The following is a 27,054-nucleotide window of genomic DNA, read 5'->3' on the forward strand; positions in this document are numbered from 1 at the left end:
TGGCAGAAGGGAACTGCAGCACATGAGGAGGAAGAGTGACTGAGGGGTCATGCAGGAAGTTACTGATGTTGAGTCGGTGCTTAATCAGCTTCGCCAGGCGAACCTGCTCCTGATCATCCACGAACTTTATGTTGAATTTTGCATGGAACTGATTGAAATGTGACACTGCAGCTAGCCATATAAGGTAGATACGAGGACAATTCACATAATCATTAGGTATACCATATTTGTTGCAAAATTGTTCTCCAAGTGGTTGGAGGAACTGATAAGGTATTATGTCCAGGATTTTTTCATCAGCAATAGCTCCATGAAATTGTTCTACTCCGAATCTGAGCTTTCCAACTATGATTTTGCTGTTTTTTGTGAGAACAGGGTCGCTGGGAGATGCCGTCATCTCAATTTTACCACTTGTTGGATCAACTTGGAGAATATCCTCATCCCCCTCACTAGGCCATATTAGCCTGCAACCATTCTCAGAACACCACTGCTTCAGATTTGTCACATTTTGTTGGCTTACATTATGTGGCACATAGATGTACCCCTTGTCCACAGCGAGTATCACGAAGTAGTCCGAGGTTCCTTGAAGGAGAGACAGAAGTCCCTGAGGTGCGACCTCACTGTCAGCCTGACTTTCGCATAATTGCAACTCAACACCACACAGATTGCTATCACCACACCTTGGGGTGGCTGCTGCAGCCACAGGAAGTGTCAAAACCACATGTCCTGTAGTATCCACCAAAGTAGAAAAGGTTATGAAATGCCCTCCCTTTTTGGAATAATAACAATCCTTCTGTTGCTCATAATCCATTGAGTTCTGCACCTTCACTTTTTTAGAATCCATGCTTGCAGCAACAGGCATCCTTGAAGAACCATCTTTTGGATCAGAAAAGTAGGACAGCAACTCACTATGGATGGGGGATTCTCGACCTTTCATATTGGAGTAAACATCATTTTTCTCAGAGTCACTTAGGTTACCAAACCACTGCAATGGAAGGCTTGAGCTATTGAGAATGTCAGCACACAACTCAGTCCAGAAAATGTCATTGGCAGTTGGCAGACCTATATCAAAGTACGCAGCCAAATCACGAAACTCTACGTTACTCCGCATTTTGTGCCGATACAACAATACTCTAGCAGAAGGATCCAAACTACGGCAGGTTGACTTCTGGGTCCTCCCCTGCTGATGCTCCCACACAAGCAGCCAGAACTGTTCCTTTTTCATGCCTGTGAGATTCTCTAGCTTCCAATCTGGCATCATCCATGGCTTTCGCATGTGATTCCAGTCCCGTCGTCGGTTCTCAGGCCATTCATGTCTTGGAAACTCAGCATCATAGCAACTGTCTGATACCCCATAAACATATGTTCCATCAGTGTTGTTTTCACTGCGGCTGGAGGTTTGGCCAGGCCTATCGTTGGGACTGGCAGTTTCAGAGTCTACGTCGTTGTTAGCAGCAGTCTCCGGTTCATCATCAGAAGAGGCGGTGTCCATTGGTTCATCATGGCTGGCGGTGTCCATTGGTTCATCATGGCTGGCGGTGCCGATTGGTTCATCATGGGTGGCAGTATCAGCGTCATCATGTTGACCATCAATTGTCCCATTGCCTTGGACGTCTGGATTACCTTGGTGATATTGAGCCTGTAATAGAACAAGGAATTGTTGCAGTTACTAGTGAGTTATACATGACACTTTGCACTTTGCAGGTGGGCTGCTGTAGGCACATGCCTTCCCTATTTAATACCTTTTTTCTCCAGAATCAAATGATTTTAGTTTTAATCAGCTGAAGGCTTTGACAAAGTAGTGGTTCATGAACTTACAGCAGTCATCCAATGCATGGCAGTACCAGTCCCAAGTGTGCAATTTCAGAAACTAGTGGACCAATTCAGAAAGTGCTGATACTTGGTATCAAATGAAAATGTACCATGAATACATTTTAGTTGAAATGTTACAATTGCTAGGTAAAATCATTTTATATCTTTAAAACACTGAAACCTGGCAGAGAAAGAACTGACCACCGGTGTAAACCTTGAGGGTAAAATGATGTTTACATCGTATTTCTAATCTTTTGCTCTAAAAATCAGGAATCTTCGTTTTAGATACCGTATACGCAAATATTTTTGTGAGGAAAGATTTCGCGATTTGGCCCTGCACTGACTATTTCGCGAGGAATAATGTTCGCGATGGGATCCCAAAAATCTTTGTAGAAAATTCCGATATTCTCCTGATCGATGGAATTGGTGCTAATCACTCTGAAAAAATCACAGAAATTCGTCACTGTGTGGTTGTTTTCCTAGAATTTTCCTTGTTTTGATTTATGTTCGCGGGGAATAATCTTCGCAATACCGAATTAAATTATTGTGTATACAGTAAGTAGGCATTTCGTGTGTTACTCAATTTCAAGAGTGCAATAAATCATTGCAATCGACTGATATTTTCTGAAATCGCCCTTGGGACATGGACTGACCTTACCCCTGCAGCCCCTTATGGAATCTTTGATCTTAAAAAAAGTAAAAACTACCAACCTACGCTATATTTTTTAGTTTTGTTATCAGAAACACAACCTAACAAAAAAGCAGTACACCCGGTAATGGTATTTCTAAGAATCTATGAACGTTTTTGGTAGTTTTCACTTTTTATAAACAATCACTATTCCAAGTTGTAAAGCCCATTTACAATGTACACAGCATCCTCATCAGAGGAAGCCCTATGCACATTTCATGTACATTTTTTTTGGTTTTCACCCTGGCCCATATTGCTGGATTGGCAGCCCTTTCTAAACTAGTGGAGATACTGTAAACCCCCTTATTTTCGCTAGTGACTTGATGACCGTATTTCACCCTTTAATCAAATGTCTCCTATGGCAATCTAAAAATGCATGATAAGAGTAATACAATTTCGTGCCTTTTACTTGTATTTTTGCGTTTAACGAGAAAAACATTTAAGAGGTTTACAGTACTCCAGAGGATTTTCAAACATGGTGGCTTTCCCGAATTTGACAATGGCCACCTGTTGGCCTGGGTCGTATGTACACACCCTCTTCAATGAATAGACCTCTTGCCTTAGTCTGACTCAGGGGCCGATTGGCCGGGGGTAAATTCTAATGGCTTCATGAATTGTGAATCCCTGTATCTCAAAATCAACTTGGCCGATTTTCGCCAAACATTTTACTGAAAGTCTAGATCAGCAACATACCATTTTTTTACAAATCTCTGTAGAATGTTTATCATGTCTACAAGCAGAAAAAGTTTGGTGAAAATCGGTCCAGTAGATTTTAAGATATAGGGATTCACAATGTATAAACGACATTAGAATTAGCCCCCCCCCCTCCATCAGCCCCTTTATCGGACAAAGGCAAGAGGTCTATACAAAACCCTCACCAACAGGATGGCAAAGCTGCTCAAATCGGGAAATCGACGATGTTCGAAATGCATTGGTTCACATAGTTCGGAGGATAATACTTACAAACAAATCTCTATTTATGCAGTAATGCCGAAGATGTCTTTGTAGATTTGAAATTCGCTGTCCACTCTCATGTATCAATGCCCCACAACCTTCACATACATGGAGCACCATGTCTAAAGCTGGCAGTCTTCATTCAATGCACAAACGTCTAATGTGTTCTGATGGTAGAAAGCATGCTGGAATCTTGACAAAAGGAACTATTAGGAATGATGATGTAACATCTTATGGTTTCCTTGACCCTATTCAAACACTAGACATTAGACAATATTTTCATGGACAGGGTCCCTGCAGAAACTCATCTGTTGAATAGATTGTTCTCATTCATGCACAGCTCTATTGTCTGAATGACAGAATACAAAGCAGGTGCTGTCTTTGAATAGCTCAGCACCTATTATTGATAAAATCCTCCCTTCCAAAAGACCCTATGATCCGGAAAAGTGTTACATTCTCCAGAGAGTAGGCCTAAAGGCACATTACGCAACCACAAGTAATCTCAATCAACAATGCATAACCAATTTATAAAGGGTAACAACACCTTTCACCCCCAGAGAGGAAATGGGGCAGTCTGACTCGAACTTCACTAAGATGGTCATGTAATCACCTTATAGGCCTAGTAATGACATAACATTCAGGGTGATCATAACGACCCTATTTCTTAACGTCTTAAAACGAAAGTGAACAGGCCCTTTAGCTAACCTACCTGAACTGTAGTTATCAGGGCGTCTTTTTTATCCTCATCCTTCCTTGGCTTTTGTTTTGTTTCGGTTTCAATGTAAGCACAAACGTCTAGTTGCCTCTTTACACCTGGAACATCCGTACATTGCTTCCCGATCTTCTTTTCGACCAGTTGAATATGATTTGCCCAATTAACCAAGAAGGTGTTGATTTTGAGATAACAAAGTTTATCTTATCACAAACAGGTTTGAAACGGATAAATTACCTTAACGTTTCATGACTAGTCAAGTCATTTCATCAGAAGTGTCTTAGTTCTTCTGTTGACCACTAGAGGTAGTGGCCAACAAAACCTGGTCCCATACGTGAGGTAGTTTGAAGCCCCCTTCATCTCTATTCATGTTGGGTGTTTTTCTGATCCATATCGACTCCTTTATCCAGCGAAGGTATCGATTGGGTTCCCGGTCTATAACCTTGCTGTCCCGCCAACTGATGGAATGATTGTCCTGGGCAACATGGTCCGTTATTGCCGATTTATGAAATTCCCCGAGGGATGTTTTCCTCTGGCTGCGAGTGAACTGTCTCTTATCCGTGTTTTGGGACACATCCGTTTGATGTTCCTTTATCAGAGTTCCAAATTTTCTCCCTGTCTCCCCGATGTACGATTTGGGACAGTTTCCGCATGGAATCTGATACACGCAATCAGTAATGTTCGACATGTCTGGTTTGTCTTTGGGATGGACGAGGAGTTGCTTCACGGTCGTGTGGGGTCTACTCGCCATTGAGATACCCGCCTGCTTCATGAACCGCGAGATTGGCTCTGTGATCCCTTGGATGTAGGGCAGTACGATGGGGGGTGTCTTCTTGGTTGGGGCTTGCTGCTTGGCTTTAGCATTAGTATGGGACCAGGTTTTGTTGGCCACTACCTCTAGTGGTCAACAGAAGAACTAAGACACTTCTGATGAAATGACTTGACTAGTCATGAAACGTCAAGGTAATTTATCCGTTTCAAACCTGTTTGTGATAAGATAAACTTTGTTATCTCAATATACAACTGAACAGATGAACCTCATTAAGGGTGTTGATTTTGTCTCTGGAAACAATCAACTGAAATTCTTCCAGGACCTGCAAAAGAAAGGCATAAATCTATTTAAATGGCAGCCATCTCGTAATGTAAACAGTCCTGTTGCATTACACACGTAACATGTTGTCCAAACAGGTACGCCTACTTATGTTCAGAGATTACATTCTTGATTCTTTGCAGCCCCACTCCATCACCGATGTGTCAGAGTGCAGCAAATGCATGCTTTGGTAAAAATACACCTGAACAATTCTCCCCATGACTGCTTCTATGCCGCCAACCATCTTGACCATTCCCATCACACAATCAATCACAACTCAGTGATATGCCCTTAGCTGAGCCCACGGCAGGCCGCATTGGGCAGAGCAACCAGGCATGCCAAATCAAATGGAAATAGGGGTAACCTTAGCAAATGTATTCTCTTTCTCTTGGACTTTTGCTCTTATTGGTAATTGACCATTCACTTACCCATTCTCCTTTTCATAGAACTGGGAATGTTTCAAGGATACGGGTAAATGACGAAGACTTCTCAATTATTTCCCTCCTCTTTTCAAACATAAGTTCGAGCAGCCGCTTCACTGCCGCCTTATCTGGCTTCTCCTTGATGCCTTCTACTTTCAGGAATTTCACATTTTCTGAAAATTAATCAAAAACATGATCTAAGAATAGACTTTATGTTAAATTTCATTTTAGCACACACTCAATCACAGCACACAAAATTTGATTTTCAATATGAACTGACAAGCCCTTAGCCACGGACTACCAAGCAACATGAACCTCTCTGATGTCATCAATCTGACAAATCTCTCTTTAGTTATTCAGGCATGGGAGTGAGAGTGTTTCTCCAACAGAAAACCTTAAAATCACTCCCTTCAATTTTGAAAGGACTGGGTCAACTCCTGCAACTCAATGGTTCTCAAATTTTTCATTAGAAAACCTGATTTCAGATAATTGCCTGAAAACTCAGTCTCATGCTTGGTTATTCCTGGAAAACACTTGAATCATGAAACTGGTCAGATTTATTTTTGATGCATACCTTCGTATTCATAAGTGTTGTCTGGATTGACTCCTCCCTCCATCTGCAGAGCGACAGGAAGTTTTGACTTTGCTTGTTCGATGTCCCTTTTTGCTTTCTTACGAGCATAATGTACGTGGTTCCCAAACTTTGTCTTCAGGGTCGCCTGAAATGAAATAACAAGAATGTAGAATTTTTAACAATCTTCTGAAACTCGTAGGTCATGCGACTCTGAAGAAGTACTAACTAGAATTCGCTGATATCTGCGTTTTTGAGAACTGCCGTTGCAGTCCTGAATTCCGTGTCGAAGGTTCGGAGCCGGACATCCCTTTTTTGTTGTAAGGCGAGAACGCCTTTTTTCAAGTCCTTAGCTTGCTTTTTGGACATCGTGGTTACTCGTTGCGTTGTGTTGTACTAGTTGCATTGTGTTGTAGTCGTTGCGTTGTGTTGTTGAGTGTAATCCTGGTCACGGCACCATGTCGAAACTCTGGGGGTTTCTACTTCGGGAAAAGAGGAGCGGCAAAAATCATCAAGTGACTCGGTTGGTTTCTATTATAACACTGAACTTTATTTGATCTCTCACTACCGTCATCTCATCGTACACAGAATATAATTTACAGCCCCTTATGGTGGACACATGTTTTGGAGTCTTTCTCAGCTCGGAGAGGTCATCGTGTCGAGCGAAAGAATAATAAAACTTGATACTACTCCAAGTGTTTCTGTGCCTTTGAAGTCTGTAGAATTACCGACACACGTCAAGCCAAATTCTATTCATGCAATGCCACACTTTTAAAGAAAACACCACATTGGTTCACTGGACGTTGATAAATTGGACGACAAGGCTAGCAGTAGCACAAGTCATGACAAGATGTCTGGTGCTCATACCGCATGTACATTACATACATTGCACCCATATAGCTTTTAATGATCTTATGAGCTCAGTCATCTTACTAGCTCTCTGTCCCTGTTAGCCGTTGAGCCGACCTATCGTTTTCAACCCTGGATATTTCCGAATCAGAAGTAAGCGTTATCACTGTGAATTACTCACCCATGCACAGTCTCCAAAAGGATCCTTCCACTGGGGGTAATGATGCACAAGTGTGCGGCATATGGCGTCATAGTCTTTCGAAAGGTCACCTTTTATCCCTGTGTAAAAGTTAACAGCCTCTTCGACAAAAAGATTGTCTGCTTGATTGGAGTTACCCAGAAGGTTGTTATTTATCATCTCTTTCATTCGGGAACTGAATGGCGGCGGATTCACCACTTGGAATAATAGTCGGTGCTCAGTCTTCGGATGAACAGTGGTGTAATCGACGGTTGATTTTGAAGTGATGCTGTGCGTGTCACTGTCAGACATTGAATCCGTGAATTCCATTGATGTTGTGGTTGTCTCAGACCTGCCTACCCTACCTTGGCTCAATGTGTAATCATGACCAAAAAAATGTGTAAAATCAAGGAACTATGTGTAATGTTGAAATAGTAAGCATAAACAATTTTTAAAAAAGAGTAAAATTCGAACCTAAATGTGTAATTTTATTTTATGTCAATTACCGTGAATGATACACCATACATGTACACAAGTTACTGAATGGAGCCTTATTGCTGACCCTTTTGTAAGCAAAATCGATGGGGTGAGAAATCCCCTTCATCATTATTGTCTCTGAACAATGTCTATTGTCGAGAGACAATAATAATAATAATGTATAACTTGTTTTAACATAAACATGACTGAACAGTTACTAGCAGTCTTGAACAATGTCTATAACTTGTTTTAACATAAACATGACTGAACAGTTACTAGCAGTCTTGAACAATGTCTATTGTCTCTGAACAATGTCTATAACTTGTTTTAACATAAACATGACTGAACAGTTACTAGCAGTCTTGAACAATGTCTATTGTCTCTGAACAATGTCTATAACTTGTTTTAACATAAACATGACTGAACAGTTACTAGCAGTCTTGAACAATGTCTATTGTCTCTGAACAATGTCTATAACTTGTTTTAACATAAACATGACTGAACAGTTACTAGCAGTCTTGAACAATGTCTATTGTCTCTGAACAATGTCTATAACTTGTTTTAACATAAACATGACTGAACAGTTACTAGCAGTCTTGAACAATGTCTATTGTCTCTGAACAATGTCTATAACTTGTTTTAACATAAACATGACTGAACAGTTACTAGCAGTCTTGAACAATGTCTATTGTCTCTGAACAATGTCTATAACTTGTTTTAACATAAACATGACTGAACAGTTACTAGCAGTCTTGAACACATTTTCCTAATGGTAGGCTACTTCAGGCTTTTATAATAAGCAGACTTGATCTTCTTCAATCTATCACTCGAGTAGTCACTCCTACCACCATTGAGCAATCTCCCCTTTACCACCATCAATGCATCAAGGGTATTTGACCCCATTGATGCTCTCTGGTCCGTTTTGTTCTTACGGACGCAACTGAAGATCCGTTCACAGCTTGCATTGGCATGTGGGATGGTACATATACCAAGCATGACTTGTGCGAGGTTCTTGTAAGTGAAATGCCCAGTAGAATCCTTCACTTGGCCAATGGCGGACCAGGTTGCATCAATCCTGTCTTTCTTATGGGGTTGCACATCTAAGCTCTGGTAATCTGCAAATTCCAACTCCAATGTTTCTCTTGAAACACCTGAAATAATAAGAATTGCACAAACAATGAAGTTATTTAACTATTAAAGGAACAATTAAAGTTCAGGGATGCCTGTAAAAGAATTGTCTGAAAGGAAACACCAGCACTGAAATTGCAAGACAAAGTCAATTACATTATACCAAACATAAGATCAATCAGTGATCAAAGTAGATTAATTTTATCGGCATGTAGGTATATATAAAAAAAATAGCTCGGCCCCTCAGGTTGCCTTGATCATTTGTTGAAACATGATGATGACCTACCTTCAGGGAGAAGACAAGGGAATCTTTTGATGAAGTACAGGAGGTCAGTAGATGTGGCACCATTGAGACGTAAATCAACATCAACTACTTCAGCATGCCTTAAGAGTTCTTCGTCAAGGTGAAGCTTCTCCTTTATATAGCGACAACCTTCCAGAAAGCATTGTCTGGCGGTGGCGTAAAATTCCTTGATGCGGGAATCCCTCAGACGGTTTTCAGCTTTCCTGGCAATGGCTTCCCTGGCATTATCACCAATGATCAGATCGTTATCCAGCTTTTGCCCAACTCCATTTGCAAGTGACACCCCAGTAGCTGTTCTCCCATTCAATGCTCCTGGCAACTTAAACCTGATCAGAAGGTCCCGGAGCAGTTTATGGAGAGTTCTCCGTAGGACATGGATAAGAGGAGCCTCGGACTGAAGTGTCTCATTTGTCTTATTGAAAACCGCAAGCACATTCTCCAGGTACATACAATATAGTTTATTGGTAGGCGAGCGATAGAACCTGTACATACGCCCAACCCTTGTCTCAGGCTGCTCTTTGCCAGCAGCCTTGGTCTCAGCATCAGCAGCATCTTTGAACAAGCTATATAGTGCTTCCCAATTTTCTAGGATGCGATCAACACACCGGCTTACACTAAGCCATCTAGTAGAGACATGCTTGAGAATCTTAGTATGTCGTCCAACATCATAGAGTTTCTGGTAAGTGTCCAATGCAATGAGTCTGTTGCTTGATTTATCCAAATAGAAAAACGTGTCTGTAAGCACTTCATCAACCTTGAACGGCAGGGCAGCGGCGAATTTTTCTGCTGCGTGATGTATTAAATGACAGGGACATCCAGAAAGAAATATGTCACTGTTCTTCTCTACCATAAAGGCAAATACGCCCTTTCGGTTACCAACCATTACATTGGCATTATCTGTGCCAAATGCCAAGCAATTTGACCAAGGGATAGGCTCATCCTCATCTTTCATTTCAGCATCCAACAGGTTGAAGATGTTTTTGCCTGAAATTACAAAATATATAATAACTCCTTTTTATGTATGAAAGGATTCCTGCAACTTGGCCAATTAGAATCTGCTGTGATACAAAATGGCAGGGTCTCCGCCAGAGGGTAAACAGGGTAAACAACCCGTACCCTCAAAAAAGTTTAGGGTAGGCCTACACATAGAATTGAACAAAATATAATTATTTCGCATTATAGACCTAGAAATGTGTTGACCAGATATTTAATAGCTAGAAATATCAGTTCTAGTTGATATTTGTGATGAAAATCACCTGGAAAACACATAAAAGGTCTAAAATGAAAAATAAAAAATGTTGAGAAAAAAAAATTTGAAATTTTTTTTTTGGGGGGGAGGCGTACCCTCAAAAAAAATCCTGGCGGAAACCCTGAATGGGAGGTAGCCTAGACCGTCACGTATTATAGGTATCATACTGTATATCAGGTAACAGTTATCAATTACAATTACAATTATTTTATTGCACTAAAGTGTACAGAGACAGTATGGCATTTAAAAAGAAAACATACAAAAATATAAGATTACAATACAATGAAAGTTAGTAGAAACATACAAATGAAGTGAGTAAGCAGAGTCAATACTACTACTATATCAATCATTAACCTCAAATGAGATATAGGCCTATATGTGAAGGCTACACCAATACAAGACTGATAAGGAAGGATAGAGCTTACCTGTAGCTGGCACCCCTTCTAGAACAGGTACTGACAGTAGTTGAACCGTCACACCATCCTCAATCGAAGAGCTGCTGACCACCACTGGAAACTGTTTTTCCTTTTGGTCATTGGACCCATCTGTGGCTATCGAGAACGCCCCAGTCTTCATCTTCTCCTTCATCTCGTCTTTAATCTCTGCAGCCATGTGTTTTACAATAGCAGTTGTCTTCGACCGGCCACAACCATACAATTTAGCAATTTTGGAGTCCGGAAACGCTTCCTTAACCACCTTGGTAAACTCATCGGCCGCCGTCAGCGGCAGATTCATCTTGACGATGAATTCAGTCATTATTGTCTCTGCTTTGACAACTTGAAGGTCAAGTGCTTCGTTGCGTTGGTGGAAGAAATCCCCCACATTGTGGGTATTCTTTGCAGCCTTCATCATATCAGTGTGCTTTTTACCTTTTTGGTGACGCTCAATATCATATGAACCCGAATGGGCAATCGAAAAATCAGATTTGCAGTACGAGCATCGTGCATACTTCTTCCCCCTGTCACTTGCAGAGATGCCCGGAAAATCGCAGTATTTGTTGTTGAACCGCTGACCTGTGGGTTTCTTCTTTGCAGCACGTTGAGGCCCAGCATCATCATCATCAATCATAACACTGTCATCATCCGACATGTCGCTCCTGTCATCGTCGACATCGAAGCTAGAAACCGCAGCTGGCGCCTTCCTCTTCTTGGCAGACGACATGTTTCCATTCACTGTCTACCCGTCTGCTGACCTCGTTCCACGCGCCATCTGTTATGCATTACGGGACGTGTGATATTTAGGACGTCAGCAGATCTTCCAGCCGCTAAGGTTGATATTAGTTTACTTTTTTAACACAGCGCGGCGCTCGAGTGCTTCTAAAATGTTGCATAAATTACTGAGTGACATGTGCGGCCGGCCGGCGTTGCGTTTGGTACGGGGCCTTACTTTGATTCCAAGGGCCGAACTCATTTTTGAAATAATATTTCAAAACGGGCAGAAACATAACATTATCTTATTAGGATTATATAAATAAATGAACAAAGACAGCAACAATAGATCTTTATTTACAAGGCTACAATGTGTAATGGTTTTTTTTAAAAGTCGTATTTTGGAAATGCTTAGGGGCGTAAAATCAGAGTGCTATGCGTAATGTGTAAAATCGGCACTCAAATCGTATTTATTACGCCAAAAACGTAAGGGTAGGCAGCCCTGTTGTCTGCATCGAATCGACGGAACTAGATGAAGTAGACATCGGACTTGGAGTATTACTTGCGCCAGGAAGCAAAAAGCTGAGATTGGGGGTTGATTGGCAGACCTGAAAAAAAACAAAATGCTTAAAACCAGCCAACACTCACACTAACTCTATTAGCGATTGGGCAATACTAGATTACTGCATGGGCTACTCAATCGAGTTGGGGTCAGGGTAAAAACATCCCTCCCTCTTGGAGTAAAAATCATGGTTTTTGAAGTGAAATACCAGGGGTACAAAAATCTTTCACCTTAATCATGAGAAGTACCATGATTTTTGTCAAAGTGATCCTTTCTCGCCCACGTTAGAAATCCTGGGGCTGCCCGTGCTGCCATCTTCTGTTATTGACCCATGCAAAATCATAGGCATTTCCACTCAAGGGGAAAGTCTAGGATGCATTGTCAATCTCCACATGCTTTGGGAATATGCACCAAGCCTTGGGCAGTCCTGAGGTCATTGAAGTGACAAGCACGAGGTGTTCCCAGTTTCCTCCTACACTTCTCCTGAGCCCTACACTTACAGGGCACATCTTAAATATTGTCATTGTTTTACTTCTTAATTCCTACTGCTGCGGCACCAGGAACCATTAAAAACTACAGTACCAGCTACCGGTAGGTAGACCAGCTACCGGTAGGTAGACCAAGTGGCACCGTACTTATCCTAGTAACCTGTCTTCCAAATGTTGCACTGTAGATCTGTGTGAACTTTTTGCATAGTCCAATTGGCTTTATCAGTTGATCTATTACATCGGCCGACAAGGCAAGCAATGAATCTCCATCAATGTTATTGTCTGAAAACACAAAAAATTACTACATGTAGTATAAAATACACAAATACAGGATGGGTCATACATGCCAAAATCCAAAATCCGCCTCACCAGACAAAGGCCTATTAACTTAAGACTGCCTCTATATAGGCACTTAAGACAATTTTGCAAAATTACTCAGACTGTCTCAATCTTGGGCTCTAATTAAAGAGCAAGGAAAAAGAAAAATATTGATACCTAGATTGTCCAGATCGGTTGAGGGAGAGCTGAGCTATAGCCGTGGAAAGGTCCCTATTTACGCGCCCCTTCCTCTATTGTTTTATCATTACAATTAAGGCAAGAACTGTGATGTAAAAATAGGTTATTCCACAAGAAACAAGGGTACAAATGACCCTTTAAAAGAATGACTTAACATCAACCCACTGCAATGAAATGCTGACATGTTAGATGCAGGAGGTTAAAGTATCCATTGTCATGTCATTGACGTGACCTTGACCTTCCTTAACCTCAAGGTCAAGGTCAAGGTCACGGCCAATGCTAAGTTCAAATTGTCATGCTGTTTGGCCTCCCTAGCACAAAACTATGGGCAACTATGCAAGAACTAGGATGGAAATACCTACAGAAGAGGATAACTGCAGCATAGGGCCTACACCACTTTAAGTAAACAATCAGAAACTGTCTGCTGGCGGCCATATTGAAATCCAAGATGGCCGACACACGACAACGCTGAAGAAGACACGCAGACATGAAATCAAACACACCCTATCATGTGATATATCAAAATGGTAGAGGAGGTCATAAGGAACGCATCTGTTCACCTAAAAAGGCAATTAAAACATTTTTTTGCAAGGTTTTTCCTGAAAACAGTAGAACCTCATTAGGCCTCTTAAGTTAGGATACGGAAAGGAGATTAAAAAAAACTTGTAATACTACAGGGGCAAGTCTGTCTGACTGAAACCAATGAGAATGAGTGCAGTCTCTGTAGACAACAGAAAATTAACACAGCTGGGTAAACATTGCATCAAGACTTGGTAGGCATAATGAAGTTCCATTGCAGCAGGTGTCTGTTTACTCACCATCCCCCCCCTTCCCCCATGTTCTAGAATTGGGGAAGAAAATGTCAGTCTCGATGTAACTGAAGACCACCAAGAAGGTAATCAGTGAAGGCTTGTGAGACCGCGATCTTTGTGTCTTCACCATCATCTTCAGCCTCGCCCTCATTCCAGTAAGTGACAGTGTACTTTTTGGGTTTGTTTTTGTACGTTTTGAGCTCCAGGACATGTCCATGGTACAACACATCTTCGCCACCTTCAAACCAGAAATGTTCAATAAACTGGTTCTCCAGCAAAGAATTGTCTTGCATCAGTTTGTTGAGGTACTCCAACTTTGGTGCACAGTGACAAATGCTTTTCTCCTCTAAAAACTTGGCATCGAGGGGGTACCACTCTTTATTATCTTCTCAATCGAGTTCCTGAAGGTCTGCTCCCTCTGCTGGACTTTCTCTTTTTGTCTCTGCTGGTATATCCTCTCAACTTCTTCCTCCCTAGCTTTCCTAATTTTGCGCACTTCACGGGCTCTGGAAACGGCAAATGAGACAAGCTTGTCTTGTTCCACTGCATCTTTTGAGTCGAGCCATTCGATGGTCTTGTTCTTTGACGCCTTTACCTTGCTGTCGAGAAACCTGACTGATGCATTGGCACCTCTGTGTATTTGATGGTCTGTCATTCCCAGGATCCTTTCACTACAGATGTTGTGAATGGGTGCAGATTTGGCCTGGTTGATCATCTCAGGAGTTGGAGAGGACAACTCTCCTGATAGGTATGGTTTCATCTGTCTCTCCATCACAGCGATGACTCCAAAGATTAGCCGAAGCAGGACATCCTTCAGTTCAGGTTCTGCATCAAGTATTGTGGTCCTTAGGGTAGTCAAAATGATATCATCCTTGTTGAGGGCATCCCCGAAAACGTCGTTCTCCCGGTGAAGTGCAGTCAGCGGGTCGTCAGACAGCAACTTCAGCTCACTGAACACGCTCTGGAACTGTTACACAACTTCAAGGTTGGACTTCTTTGCTGCATTGCCATACATGATTCGCATCCATGGTCCAGTGACCAATTTTCCAATCAGGCCAAGAACTTGGAGATGGATTTGGATCGAACGAACCCCAAGATCAGCAATAAGTGAAGTTCGCAGACCAGTCCTTTGGTTGCAGTACTTTTTTAAATAATCAAGAAGTTCAATTCTGTACTTGAAAACAATACCAGCAAGATGGAACAGCACGTGCAGCCGGTTGCCCACATATCTGACAAATAATTTGGGTGATATATTGTTCCTGATCAAGAATGATTTTAGTCCTTAGGGATCCCCTTTCCCCTGCCTGTACCTCATCTTTGATATGTTATAGACAACTCTGGCAGCCCCACACTCCTTCCCAAAGAGGGAGGTGTGTGAAAAGTTCCAATTTTCCGCTTTCTAATACTTTCAGTAACCGGTTTGCTGATGCTCCTTTCTTTGTTAATACATCAGCCAGTTGTTCTTTTCCATTGATCCATTTGAATTTCTCTATATCCTTTCTTTCAATGGCTTCTCTGATACCACTTATTTCTATTCTCAACCTCTTTTCTGAGACTCCTTTGTTGGATCTGACAGCCTCATGGAGTGATTTGCAGTCTGTCACACAAGTTATTCTAGGGCTTTCTTTTATGATTTCCGAAATCAGAGAATTGATAAAGAAAGCATTATCCATTGCATCTGCCATTGCCAGGGTTTCTCCAGCCAGTGTGCTTCTCACCACTCGTCTTATTTTCTTAGAACTCCAGCATAATGGTGAAATTTTCTGTTCTTCTCCTTCTAGACATATGAAGTGTCCTCCTTGAGTAGCTCCATTTTCCAAATTTCCAAATGATGCATCACTAAATACAGTCAACTTGGGGTTCTTCAGTTTACAAAACTTAAGTGTCACCTTCTCACTTTTGGCTTTTCGGATTACTTTGTTTGTCTCAAACAGATCTCTCACTTTGGCTTCCTTGACTCTTGAGGCTATATTACAAGTATCAAAGATGATGTCTGGCCTGCTCTGTCTCCCCAACCATAGAAGTTGGCCAACCTTTTCTCTCATGATCTTTCTTTCCGATTCTGTTACTTCAGCATCCTTTTGGTCCCATCTTTCTCTTCTCAACTCTATGTATTCTAAATTGTCCTTGTAAAAATTCTGATCCAATCTGATTTGTCCCATGTCACACTGTACCTTTAAGCCAACATACTTGAAGCTTTCTTTGTCCTCTCTCCCAACAACTAGTTCTTTTCTCACGTTCTCTATCACTAGTTTCTCAAACTCAGGTGTCCCAGCCCATAGGAAGTCATCTACATGACATGCAAGAATTCCTCTCAGTTGTTCCTTCTCATCATGCCATATGAACACAGCTGGTTCAAGTTTGGACACCACTCCTTCGTATTTGTTCATGCATGATTTCACCTTTTTGTACCATTGAAGGGAAGCATCTCCAAGTCCATAGTCACATTTTTCTAACTTCCACAGTTTTCCTTCCTTTTCTTCAGCTTCTTTTGGAGGTTTTATGTATATCTCTCTTTCTAATCTCTCACCTTGGAGAAAGGCAGATTTTATATCCATTGATTTTGGGGTCCATTCCTTCTGTGCCATTATGGCAAGAATTATCTTCAAAGCCTCTGTTGAGCAAGTGGGAGAATCTCTCTCCATTTCAAGATCACTTTCTTCATAGCCTCTCGCTACAAGTCTTGCTTTTGGCACCAATTTTCCATTCTTTTCTTTCATACAGCATACCCATCTGGTTGAAACAGTTCTTTGTCCTTCATCATTTACAGTTGAGTATACCCTGTGATCTTTCCAACTAGTGAGTTCTCTTTCTTTAGCTTCTTCAAAGACACTCTGTTCTGTTATATAAACTTCATTTTCTTGCTCCCCATTCTGTTCATCAGTTGTCATTATTGTGACTTTCCAATTATCTAGTTCTTCAAGATTCACTGACATGGTCTCAACTTCTCCATTTTCACTAGTAACGCCCATGTTGTACCAGTTCTTATACTGTCCCGTCTTTTTTCCAGCTCTGTTGATGACTGTAGCTTTCCTTGTTTCTTCTTCATCTTTGAACTTAATCATTACATGCTGTCCTGGTTTGAGAGATGTTGTTTTCAATGTCAATGTTGGAAGTTCTGTGCTGGCATCATCTTCTCTCATTCTTTCTGCATTCTGGTCATCTACCCTTTTTCCTACTATCTCTTCATCTTCGTTGTTCACATCAAGATCACTATCTCTCTCTTCTGTTGTCTGGTCTCTTCTCTCATCTTCACTGTCTATCTCTTCTTCATTTGCTGCCTCTTCTAGTTCACTATTCTTGCCTTCTACTGATTTCATTTCCTTCTCTTCTTCATCAATTTCTATTTTCTTCTCCACTTTCTTCAGTCTGCATACATGTACTCTCACTAGCTGGCTTCCATGTCTGACAAAGACTACTACTCCATCTTGTCCTATCACACGACCTGGTCCCCTCCATTCAGTTTCATTGGGTCTTTTGTAGAACACTTTATCATTGTTCAAGTACACTACATCTCGGCTGGTCCGAGTTTGTTTCCGCAGAGCTCTTCTGATTCTTTCTGAGCATTCAGCTTCTGTGTATGCACTTCTAGCTGCATGCATTGCTGTCAGATGTTCTCCAACTTTCTGGCTTGTTGTTACCCCTTCAAGTGCTGGTAGGCTTTCTTCAAGAACAGAGGGTAAGTTGGGATTAACACCGAACACAAGTTGGTAGGCACTGAATCCATGTATATTGCTCATAGTGTTTTTAGCAATCAGAGCCCAACTCAATGCAGTCTCCCAGCTACATTGTTTGTCTGCTTTAACTTTGGACAATGTTTCTGTCAGTGTCATGTTGTGCCTTTCACATATTCCATTGGACCACGGACTGTAAGCTGCAGTCGTGAGAATTTCTATACCAAACAAGTGACCCATCTGCACAACTTCTTCATTAGCGAATTCCCCTCCGTTATCTGAAAATATTTTCTTTGGAGCACCAAACCTACTTATCCATTGACTGATGAATTTCTCAACAATTTCTGTTCCTGCTTTTGTTTTGACAATTGCTCCTGCACTGTATCTTGTGTAAATGTCTATGTGTAAGAACCAAAGTGAAGGTTCAAGCTGATGTAGATCCATAGCTACCATTTCATTCCAATTTGTTGCAAGTGGCAAAGAAACTACAGGTCTGCTCGGTGTCTTTTGAAATCGTTGACATATCTCACATTCCCTCGAAACCTTCTCAAGCGTCTTCATCATACTTTGGTGCTTGATGCCCGCTTTCACCAGCAGCATTCTCAGTTTCTCTTCTGAAGGATGTCCAAATTGACGATGAAGTTTCACTATTACTTTCTCTTTTTCTTTGGTGCTGTTAATCATCAGTACTTGTTGTGAATTCAGTTCTTCTTTTATGGTTCTTCTCTCAAGCAGATTCAGACAGTAGTGTCCACTCGAGGTTTGTTCTAAATGTACAGTCCTACCAAACAGTTTTGCTTCATCTTTGTTTAGGTCTAAGATGGCTCCAGCCTTTTTCAACGACTCCTTGCTTAACAATAGAGGCAAGTCTAATTCCACAACGTCAGTTGTAATGTTGCATTTTGTATCACCTATGTAAGCTGGGATAGTAATCGTCTTGGAGGCTGTCACCTTGACCCCATCACCGAATCTGTATACGCTGCTGCTGCTTTTTGTTTGTTTAACTGTTGATGATCGTTCTCTGTCATTCAACGTTTCAATGTACTCATCAAGCCATTTATTTCCACAGACAGTCTTAGTGCATGCTGTATCTAATATGGCTGTGCCAAATGTTTCAGTCATGAATATGAGGTTGTGGTTGTCTATTTCACTGGTAAACAATGTTACATTGCACGACTCTTCTTCTGTTACCAATCTTACTACTTCCTTTGAGTCCTTATGCTCACAATCCCGAGCCCAGTGATATGTACTTCCACAAACAGCACATCTGGATCTCATGCCTTTCTTATCCATTGGATTTGTTCCACGCTGTAAATAAGGCTGTCTCTCTGTTGCCTTATTCTTGAAGTAGTGGCTCCTGCTATTTCTGGTTTGGTTGTTTTTGAACATCGCTTCCTGTTTTATTGTCACACCATAGTCATTTAAACATTTCGATGCATCGTTTTCTCCAAAGATCCGTTTCAAAGCTGATTTCATACTTTGGAAGTTCAGTTCCTTCGCCGCTGTTAGTGCAAGTTATCTCATTTTGGCCTAGACCTGCTTTATCTAGAATTTTGAAGGCTAGAACAGCTTCTGGTAATTCTATTTTATGTTTCTTACTAAGATAGTACAGTCTTTCAAACTCAATGATATACTCCCCAATTGACTGTCCTTCAACTCTTTGGAAATTTTCAAATTTGGTGTAAATGCTGTAGGCTATATCGATTTCACCTTTTTGTACCATTGAAGGGAAGCATCTCCAAGTCCATAGACACATTTTTCTAACTTCCACAGTTTTCCTTCCTTTTCTTTAGCTTCTTTTGGAGGTTTTATGTATATCTCTCTTTCTAATCTCTCACCTTGGAGAAAGGCAGATTTTATATCCATTGATTTTGGGGTCCATTCCTTCTGTGCCATTATGGCAAGAATTATCTTCAAAGCCTCTGTTGAGCAAGTGGGAGAATCTCTCTCCATTTCAAGATCACTTTCTCTTATTCACATCTTTCTCTTATTTGCTTTTCAAATGTCCAATTTTCCGCTTTCTAATACTTTCAGTAACCGATTCTTGAAGTAGTGGCTCCTGCTATTTCTGGTTTGGTTGTTTGTGAACATCGCTTCCTGTTTTATTGTCACACCATAGTCATTTAAACATTTCGATGCATCGTTTTCTCCAAAGATCCGTTTCAAAGCTGATTTCATACTTTGGAAGTTCAGTTCCTTCGCCGCCGTTAGTGCAAGTTGTTTCTCATTTTGGCCTAGACCTGCTTTATCTAGAATTTTGAAGGCTAGAACAGCTTCTGGTAATTCCATTTTATGTTTCTTACTAAGATAGTACAGTCTTTCAAACTCAATGATATACTCCCCAATTGACTGTTCTTCAACTCTTTGGAAATTTTCAAATTTGGTGTAAATGCTGTAGGCTATATCAATTTCATCCTTTTTGTAAACCTTGTCAAGGGCTGCTAGAAGTACTTTCATTCCATCATCAGTATTGAGTTCACTTGTTTCAAGTTCTTATGCAATGGCTCTCGCCTGACCTTTTAGTGATAATGTGACTGCAAGAGCTTGTTTCTTTATATCAAGTTCTGTCACAAGTTGCCACATAGAAATTTCATTTTTCCATGTCTCATAATCGGAATGAGATTCACTTCCAAAGGTTGGGGGGTTTTTATATCCGGCGGCCATCTTTTTCTTTTGTTTGCTATTAAGTACAGGCACTGATGTACAGGGAATGTAAATGTATATGCACACAAGTATCCAGCTAACACTACACAGAGGTCCTCCTTGTAGATTGTTACACAGCCTCTGCTACCATGAAAAGTTTGTCATTACTTACTGACATTGGTTGTATTCCACTCACACAGTCACTCCATATGATGGGCCGGCCCAGGTCTCTTGCTTGTGATTATTCTTTGTCATGTACTGGTATAGTTTATCCTCTAGATAATATGTCCTCCTGACTCAATCTGTTCTCCATGAACAACTCTCCTCAACTACCTTAAAAAGTCCCTCCACCCAAAAGTACACACAGATCTGTGATGTCATCACTACATCAGCACAATGTCATTATTTGTGTGTAAGTGGTCTGCTAGTCAAAGTTAACAGTGTGTACATTATAGTCCTTCTCAATCTCTTTTAATATTGATTTTGCTTTACCAGCAATGCCATCTAGAGGATGAATATTGCACTTTAATTCAAGCAGCTGGGTTTCGAATTCCTCCCCAAGCCTGACCACAACACAATGATTTACAGACACTCTGTCACTTATTGTATTTTTGATACGCCCAAACACATCTTTTTCAAATTGTTTCACATCGATCTCCTTGTACATCGAGTAAGTTGTAACAATATCTCTAACTGTTGTAACAATGTGGTCAACATAATCCCCGGTTTTCCCTCCTGCAAGAACTGAAATTTGTAACGCCAATCCTCGGGGTGGGTCTCCTTTAAACATCATGTGAACCTCGTTGATATGATCGTCCCGAGCACTGGTAGCATCAAATGCGATTGTCATGTCAGTCTCAACTGCCAAAGACTCACCAACCTGGATGTCACTAAGTACGCCAAGTTCCAACGCCATTTGGCTGACAGTAACGCCTGAGGGGGTTGAATTAAGTTCAGATCCTGTTAACTCCTTGACAATGGAGTTGATAACATTACCAGTATTGTCCACAGGGACCTGATTCAGCAAACAATGGTAGACAGCTTTGCGGTAAGGAGTAGAGAATTTTCGTCTCTTTTCCAAAACATCAACATCCAAAACTTCATTGTCCTTGTCCACAATGAGCCGTAGGCCTTCATTCTCAAGCTCAAGTTTCTTGTTTTCTTTCCTGAGTCTTCTCAGCTCCTGCTGTTTTACTGCAAGTAGCTTTGAAAATTTGCAGGTGTGTATCCTAGTCCTCTTTTTCTTTTGAACAGGTGTTGGGGTACCTTGCTTGTTCAATGTTCTTACAACAGACTCGGAGCGTTTCAAGTTCAACTTGAGTGTAGCCTTGTCAGTCCTTAGTCTTCCTTCGATAGCATCTTTCCTTTTGCATGTCTGTCTACGACCCTCATCGGAAGAAACATATATCTTATCAATTTCCCGCCTTCTTTTTTCGCATAACTTGCTTAATTTCAACACAGTTTTTTGCCGTTTGGAACATTTAAGACAATCAGTTTTCAATTTCTCTGGTAAATTTTCAAATGATGTCTTTGATGCACCAGGAACAGTCTTTTTCGACGTGGACACACTTGCCTCATCTCTTGCATCAGCAGAGGGGATGCGACTAACATGCTGAATTATCATCACAAATTCCTCTTGCAGTTTATCAATAAGTCTATGACCCTGTTTAGAAAGATTGAGTTTAAAGTTTGCAAAATTCACAACTCGGATTACCGCTCTTTTGGTTGCATCAAAGTTTACTGTACCCTGAACTAAGTTATTCGCACTGGCTATCTGAATCAATCTTTTTGTAGTCGTCACATAGTCCTTCTTATCATGTTTGGAGTGCAGCCATGCAACGAACCCCTTGCGTATCATTGGAGTTTGGAGACGGTCACCGTCGTTACCAACATCGTCAGCGAAGGACTTTATGAAGCGGTCTTTGTCAGCTGCTGTTCTCATCAGTGGACCTTCAGATGGTACAGACGGCACTGAAAAGTTTTTAAAAAATTATTAGTTACTACAAAGCTTCTTTATCAAAGAGTATATAATAATCATCACTTCCATTTTTAATTACATGTAGGCCTAGAAGTTTTTCATCTAAATAAATCAATGTTGTTATGATTATCATTGTTGTTAATTGTAACCTTTCACATTGACCGGCAATCATTCTCTCATTGAACTCCAGCAAGATCTTTTTGTATGTAGAATCACTCTCAGACTCAGATAGATGTTAGGGAAAAACATTCACCTTCACAATCACCAGAATACTCTTCTGTAGTACTGGGTGGTGTTGCAGGTGCCCCTGAAGAAGCAGGGACAACCATCCTGAATTTTGCTGCGCCTGGAAAAGCAAGAAACTTTAATCATGCAATAAAATCCCCCTTTACAAGAAGATATTTTCATGGTTTTATAGGTGAATTATCAGGGCAGGCCTTGACCATCACCTCAAAAGTAAACAATAACTTGATCATTGAAAAAAACCCAGCCCAAGGCCTTTTTCAAAAATTCCAATTCCTGTCATCTGTTTTGCCATGTGCTCTTGTTTACAAAACATAGTGACGTATCAAGTGGCTCAACCAATCAGGAGGCAGTATCAGGTCACGTGACCGACATTGCCCCATAATGAGCAGAAATTAAGCCATCGATGGGGTTTCAATATCCGACCCATCCTTGCATATCAAAAGCAGATTTATCCAGATGATACGCTAAACATCTTCCTGATATATCATTCTTTCATTGTAAGTTTGTATTTTATCGTAGTTTGCATTTGGAGGACAACTATGGTGATGATGATCTGGTGAAATTCCGATCGTCCGTTAGCTCATTATGTATTGGCATGTACATGACCCGAAGAAAACTTTCAAGTTCCCGTTCGAATTTTGGCCTGAAACTTCGCAAGAGGGAAGTTTGATAAACATAGAAGGCGCCTAACATACAATCTTTGATGCCTGGGGGGTTTGGGTAACATTTTTGAGGGGTCAAACCTTACCTTTGGATTGAAATTGGCAGAACTTCGTCCAAACTTTGTCAATTTTGATCGGGTAAAAAATCGAAACGGAAGCGAGGTTCTGGTCTTGACCAATGGCCATGCCTCATTGTGATTTGAGCAAAGCTAGACGTTTACAGCGAAATTTTCGAACCCTGCCAATTTGCACTTTTGAAAAATGATGACGTCATCGGCTTTTGCGATGAGAGACGTCGGCGATTGCGGATCTTCTAAGTGCCTACTCTATAGATCATGTACACCAGTGCTACGCAGCGCCCGTTGCTACGCATTTCGCCCAGAAATCAGATGTGCACGCACCTTGCTGAGTGGCAAAATGGACGTGACGCATTTTGTGTACCGGTTCATTCGACAAACATTATGCCACTCAGCAATTAAACTGTGCGGCCATTTCCTAGTTCTACCTGTCTGGTGTACACGATCTAGAGGTCTACATTGTATAGCATGAATGTAGCTTACGTACCGGGCGGGTCTAGGAATTAGGGCTAAATAGTGGGGATGGATGTACCAGCTGTGTACATTTGCCTGTACATCAACAAAGCTGGGGGGTCCAAATTTCCACTTTTAGAGGGACTACTATCATTAACAAGCCAAAGCCAAAGCCAGCGATGGCAGGCAGGCAGACGTTCAACAGCATTTCGTGATTAAGGGCAAGGCAAACAGCATGCTTTTACGATACATAGATAGGCAGCTGATACTAGTGATAGGGCCTACCGTGAATACCTCCATGGCAGAACTGGGAAGAGCAGTGTATGGCGGCCACGCCAAATCGTATCGTAGATCGTAAGAATTCAATTAACTGTTTTGTTTGGCGCCACCTCAAATCCTTTATTCATTATTGTCCACAGAGCTTGTAAAGACTGTAAAAAGAATACAGTGTCCTAAGTAAACCATCAAAATATCCATATTGGCTATTACAATTATCATATACCTCATTCTACAGTTACAGCAGATCAGGGCGCAGTGAAACTTTAGGGTAAATCGGTATAATACACAATGTTCCCGAATGTTAAGTTCAAAGGTTGTCCAAGTCAAGCCAGTTTACGGAAATCAGCAATAAAGATCATCTCAATTCGCGGTCTTACAGAGTTGTTCATTACAGTTAGTTTCTAGTCACGAAACTCATCTATTTAGACGTAAACATCATTCTAAAACAGCGCTGCATTATCATTTCCTGGTTACATCCGGGCAGCATGGACAGTGGCGCCGTCATGGCGGGACCGGCCATTTACAAACTAGCTGCAGAGTCCTGACTGCGTGTTGAATCACTTCACTTTGAAACTCAATAAGGCAATATTCAGGCCTGTTATTTATCAAATAAGCATTCTGCACGATCTATACATATTCTATCATAATTACCTCTGTTGCCACAGACCACTGCCTGTTAGACAGCCCGAAACAGACGAAAAACAAAGAGAAGACGAACCTCACGAAGTTCTCTCACAACTTAGAAAATGGCAAAAGCATGGACCAGCCTCGTTTTGAACCCACGCCAACAAATTCGGACGGGAAAAACACAAGATTTGGCGGCAAATTTAAACACCACTAAAAATGAAATTTTAATTACTTACGGCTTTCACATGCCTCCCCTAAATTTGCCTACAATTTACAACAAGATGTAAGGGAATGCCTCCCCATGACATCCATATTCCAAATCAGTTCAACTTTAAACGTTTGTCCACTTTAAATACTACAGGTCAGCTTTAAATCACTTAGATAAAGTGAGTTGCCAACATATCCTCTTACTTGATGCAGTCTTACCTCACTGCAACTATTAGTGACACATAAGCATTAATTCAAATGTTCTCCTAATATGATAACACCAAAAAATTTTAATTAACAAAATAAACAATACCGGTAACCTGAAACGATTAAGTTGTTGTAACCACAACTATGTAAAAATATCAACAATGTTCCGCTATTATGCGTGAAAACGACGCCGCAGCCTGCGTTGTTCCGACCACATAGATTGTCACATTTTGCATATAGTAATCAGCAGCAAATATTTATGAACAAAACACAACTGACTAGAACAGTACAAAACCACATGATCATAGAGCAACATAAATAATCATCAGGTTTTGCATGCTCAAAAGGCAAGACACTGTGCTATGGTACCCCACTTATTGATCATCGTCTTCACTCTCTATTAACAACACTAACTTGTGAATACATAGATAGGCAGCTGATACTAGTGATAGGGCCTACCGTGAATACCTCCATGGCAGAACTGGGAAGAGCAGTGTATGGCGCCACGCCAAATCGTATCGTAGATCGTAAGAATTCAATTAACTGCTTTGTTTGGCGTCACCTCAAATCCTTTATTCATAATTGTCCACAGAGCTTGTAAAGACTGTAAAAAGAATACAGTGTCCTAAGTAAACCATCAAAATATCCATATTGGCTATTACAATTATCATATACCTCATTCTACAGTTACAGCAGATCAGGGCGCAGTGAAACTTTAGGGTAAATCGGTATAATACACAATGTTCCCGAATGTTAAGTTCAAAGGTTGTCCAAGTCAAGCCAGTTTACGGAAATCAGCAATAAAGATCATCTCAATTCGCGGTCTTACAGAGTTGTTCATTACAGTTAGTTTCTAGTCACGAAACTCATCTATTTAGACGTAAACATCATTCTAAAACAGCGCTGCATTATCATTTCCTGGTTACATCCGGGCAGCATGGACAGTGGCGCCGTCATGGCGGGACCGGCCATTTACAAACTAGCTGCAGAGTCCTGACTGCGTGTTGAATCACTTCACTTTGAAACTAAATAAGGCAATATTCAGGCCTCGTTATTTATCAAATAAGCATTCTGCACGATCTATACATATTCTATCATAATTACCTCTGTTGCCACAGACCACTGCCTGTTAGACAGCCCGAAACAGACGAAAAACAAAGAGGAGGCGAACCTCATGAAGTTCTCTCACAACTTAGAAAATGGCAAAAGCATGGACCAGCCTCGTTTTGAACCCACGCCAACAAATTCGGACGGGAAAAACACAAGATTTGGCGGCAAATTTAAACACCACTAAAAATGAGATTTTAATTACTTACGGCTTTCACACAGTGTGACTCACTTTCAGTACATGCTATAAGACCTAAATGCACTACGTAATGCACATGACACGCCGGCACTGTACTGGGTGATAAGTGTGGAGCGCAGAAAAAAAGCGAACATGCAAACCTTTGAAAATATTCACTACGAGGAGAGGAAATTTTTCCATCTGTAGCCATTCTCCGACCTCTTCTACAGTTGATCTTTTGTGAATAAAATTTGGGAGGTCTAACGAGTCCATGTTAGGCGTAAATTCGAAAGACAATTCGGTGGTCTTGTCAAAGTCCTCTCCTCCCGTGGCCATGTTGAAGAAGTGAGAAACATGTGTTGAATGGCCAATTATACACGCTGTTATGAGTGGGGAATACCCACATTTGTGTAGACGTAAAACAAATAATTTGTCAAATTCCCGATGGCCCGCGGATTGCCCCAATTGTGGAAACCGTAGTCGGTACAGCTCCCCACCCCCCCCCCCCGGACAATTCTCGGACATCTCCCCCTGGACATTTGCCCCCCGAGATTTGACACCCCTCCCCCCAAATCAGATAAACTGCCCATATTAGTACCACCCCAGTGAACTCTTTTGGGTGTCCACAGGCGGGGGGGGGGGGGGGGAGTTCGAAACATGTAGAGGGGGCAAATTGGCCGGGGGCCGGCAAAGGTCTAAGGTCAGATATCGGGGGGGGGTGCGTCCTAGAAACCCTTAGATCACAATAGTGTTGGCCCA

At 41.3% G+C, this 27,054-nt stretch overlaps 2 protein-coding genes across 2 annotated transcripts in view; both read right to left on the minus strand.

The window, feature by feature from the left end:
- LOC135501653 (uncharacterized) overlaps nucleotides 1-24,049 on the minus strand; it is a 64,732-nt gene extending 40,683 nt beyond the window's left edge. Inside the window, exon 1 of the mRNA XM_064793887.1 lies at nucleotides 23,976-24,049. The gene's annotated coding sequence lies outside the window, so the exon portion shown is untranslated. The remainder of the gene's footprint in view (nucleotides 1-23,975) is intronic.
- On the minus strand, nucleotides 8,528-12,046 carry LOC135501626 (uncharacterized). The gene is made up of 3 exons (XM_064793843.1): nucleotides 10,857-12,046; nucleotides 9,165-10,166; nucleotides 8,528-8,901 (listed from the first exon to the last, which is right to left on the minus strand). The coding sequence occupies exons 1-3, from the start codon at nucleotides 11,590-11,592 to the stop codon at nucleotides 8,528-8,530; spliced, it is 2,112 nt and encodes a 703-aa protein (XP_064649913.1). The 5' UTR covers nucleotides 11,593-12,046.
- Nucleotides 24,050-27,054: the final 3,005 nt, after the last annotated feature.

This window comes from Lineus longissimus, chromosome 17, assembly GCF_910592395.1.
Source record: "Lineus longissimus chromosome 17, tnLinLong1.2, whole genome shotgun sequence".
Taxonomy (NCBI): Eukaryota; Metazoa; Nemertea; class Pilidiophora; order Heteronemertea; family Lineidae; genus Lineus; species Lineus longissimus.